This window comes from Arachis ipaensis, chromosome B02 (genome assembly GCF_000816755.2).
Source record: "Arachis ipaensis cultivar K30076 chromosome B02, Araip1.1, whole genome shotgun sequence".
Lineage (NCBI taxonomy): Eukaryota > Viridiplantae > Streptophyta > Magnoliopsida > Fabales > Fabaceae > Arachis > Arachis ipaensis.
In genome coordinates, this window is record NC_029786.2 from 93,487,542 (window position 1) to 93,490,069 (window position 2,528).

General features: G+C 26.9%; 1 protein-coding gene across 1 annotated transcript in view; it reads right to left on the reverse strand.

Annotated features, from left to right (window-relative positions):
* The window catches only part of LOC107625757, a 2,996-nt gene continuing 1,285 nt past the window's right edge, over positions 818-2,528 (reverse strand). The window contains exon 2 of the mRNA XM_016328462.2: positions 818-1,164. Coding sequence (XP_016183948.1) covers positions 848-1,164 — 317 coding nt within the window. The 3' untranslated portion in view covers positions 818-847. The remainder of the gene's footprint in view (positions 1,165-2,528) is intronic.

Consider the following 2,528-nt stretch of genomic DNA (forward strand, 5'->3'; position numbering starts at 1 on the left):
TATATATGATATAATATTATTAATCATTTTACTAATTATTTTATATATGTTACATATATTATATATTAAAAATATATATATTATATATACCGGGACGGGTAGGAGCGGGTTTAACCTAAACCCGACCCCGTCCAGCTCCACCCAAGAACCCGCCCTGGTACGAGTAGGGGCGGGATGGATACCCGCAGGTTCAGATAGTGTTGCCACCCCTAATTGTGTAGAGTGATATATACACATGCAATTCATAAATCTCTCCACTCATTCTAAATGACACAGAAACTAGTAATACAGAACTCTTCCCTATCGTTTGCTTGTGTCCCAAGATTACTAGTTATTAGCATTCTGTTCTGCTACCTTTTTTGTTCTTGAACCACTTTCACATATTGTTTTGCTTTTTCATTGTTTATTATAGTTGTGAATTTCATACATATCAAGCTTTTTCATTGTTTATTATAGTTGTGAATTTCATACATATCAAGATGGGTTAATGAAAGATAATGAAATTAATAAGCAAGTATTGATAGTTTTTTTTTTTTTTTCAAAATATTATTTATCTATCACTTTTTTTGGATTTCTTACTATAAACTTTTAATACTAAAAAAATTATGCACTCTAAGGTATTCAAAACAATATTACAATGAACAAATTTTTTTTTTTCGTGCAATACAGCATTGATAGTCTAAACATGTTTTAGAGCTAAAATTATTAAAATAGATTACATGACAATTTACACTGTTACTACATCATCATAATAAAACTAAAAGGACTACATACTAATCTAAGGACCTAGTTCACCTAATTTTTAAGTTTTAACTTATACACACACGCACAAAAAAAAAAAAAAAATTCAACATGAAAGTTCCACAATATCATTGACAAGTTCGTGTAATAAAAGATCCAAAATTTTGTGTTCAAACACCAAACAAATTTGCTCAAAATCCTCGTGCACATGCTTCGTTGTGCAATCTAACTCTCTTATATCCTTTTCTATCATTGTGCAAAGTTTTAAAAATAATTCTGAGTAATATTCTACTTCTCCGTTGATGTCAATGTTGGCATAAGCACCATCTTTCTCATTGCTTCTTGTGGCTTCAATTCCATCGCTTGATGATCTCAGTGGTGAAGATTTCCACTTTGAGTTTGAAGGCAAGGGTTGTGTAGCATCTGCAATAATAATAATAATAATAGCGCATATTCAATTAAAGTTGATTGCGACACAGAAAAAAAATAATGTTATTTGTACTATTTATTTTTTTCTATGTGTATATTGTTTTTACAAAAATACTATTTGTATGCTAAAATAAATCACCATATATTTATATAGGTTTAATTATTCTATTAGTCTCTATAGTTTTATCAAATTTTTAATTAGATTCCTATACTTTTTTTCCTTTCAATTAAGTTTCTACACTGCTTTTAAGTTTGTAATTCCGTCCTTTTCATATTAAAAATGTTAAAATTAACATAATACTTTTATCAAAATACATGCGGTCAAGATTTAATTAAGTTTTTAATTATAAATACTTTCAATTTGCGAAAAAATATTCAATTAACTCTAATATTTTTTACACTATGAAGGACTTAATTACAAAATTAAAGCAGTGTAAGGACCCAATTGAGAGAAAAAAACATATAGGGGACCTAATTAAATTTTAGTAAAACTATAAGAACTAACTGAGTAATTATACCATTTATATATAAGTTTATGTATAGTTTAACTTATTTTTAATATGTATTTTATATTTCAATGTGTATTTTATTCTAGTAGTTGATTTTAGTATACAACAAGATTCTTAAAAATATAATCAAATTCTCCCCTTCCTCTCCCTTTGTCCCAGAAGAAAAGATCAAAATATTCTTTTAGAAGAAAATTTATTTGGTAAAGAATAGAATTCAGTGAAGAGCAAAAATTTTTACTAAATTTGTAAAAAAACATATGCATTGCACATGAAAATTTTTTTATGGACTTTCTATTTACAAAAAGAAACAATTTTGAATTTTCACTCTACCAAAACTTAACTCTTCACAGTAGTATTACCTTTTTAGAATAATATTTTCTTTAATTGATATATTGAATATGCTATTATGATTATTTAAATTTAATTCAATAAAATATTGAGAATTAATGGAGAGAAAATATTTGTGAAACAGATGATAAGAGGCGTGAAAGTGAGGCAAGCAGGAGGGACGAAATCGGAGACCAAGAAAGCAGCAGGAAAATCACAGAAAAACCAACATACAGTTGTTAATGGTCCAAACAACAATGCTACTTCGTGATGTATCATCACATTAATAGGGAAAAAAATAAATTTTCACAATTACTCTATAATTAAATAATTATGTAAAATAATTTACAATCTCAATATACCAATGACAAAGAATATCTGATAAGTAATCATATACCATAGACACAATTAGTTCACTAAATTGGTTAGACGGCTCTTATTCTTAACAATCTTATCAAGAATACTTGTTTAGAAGGTAAAATAAATTAATTAATAAATAAAATATTATATTTATAATGAACA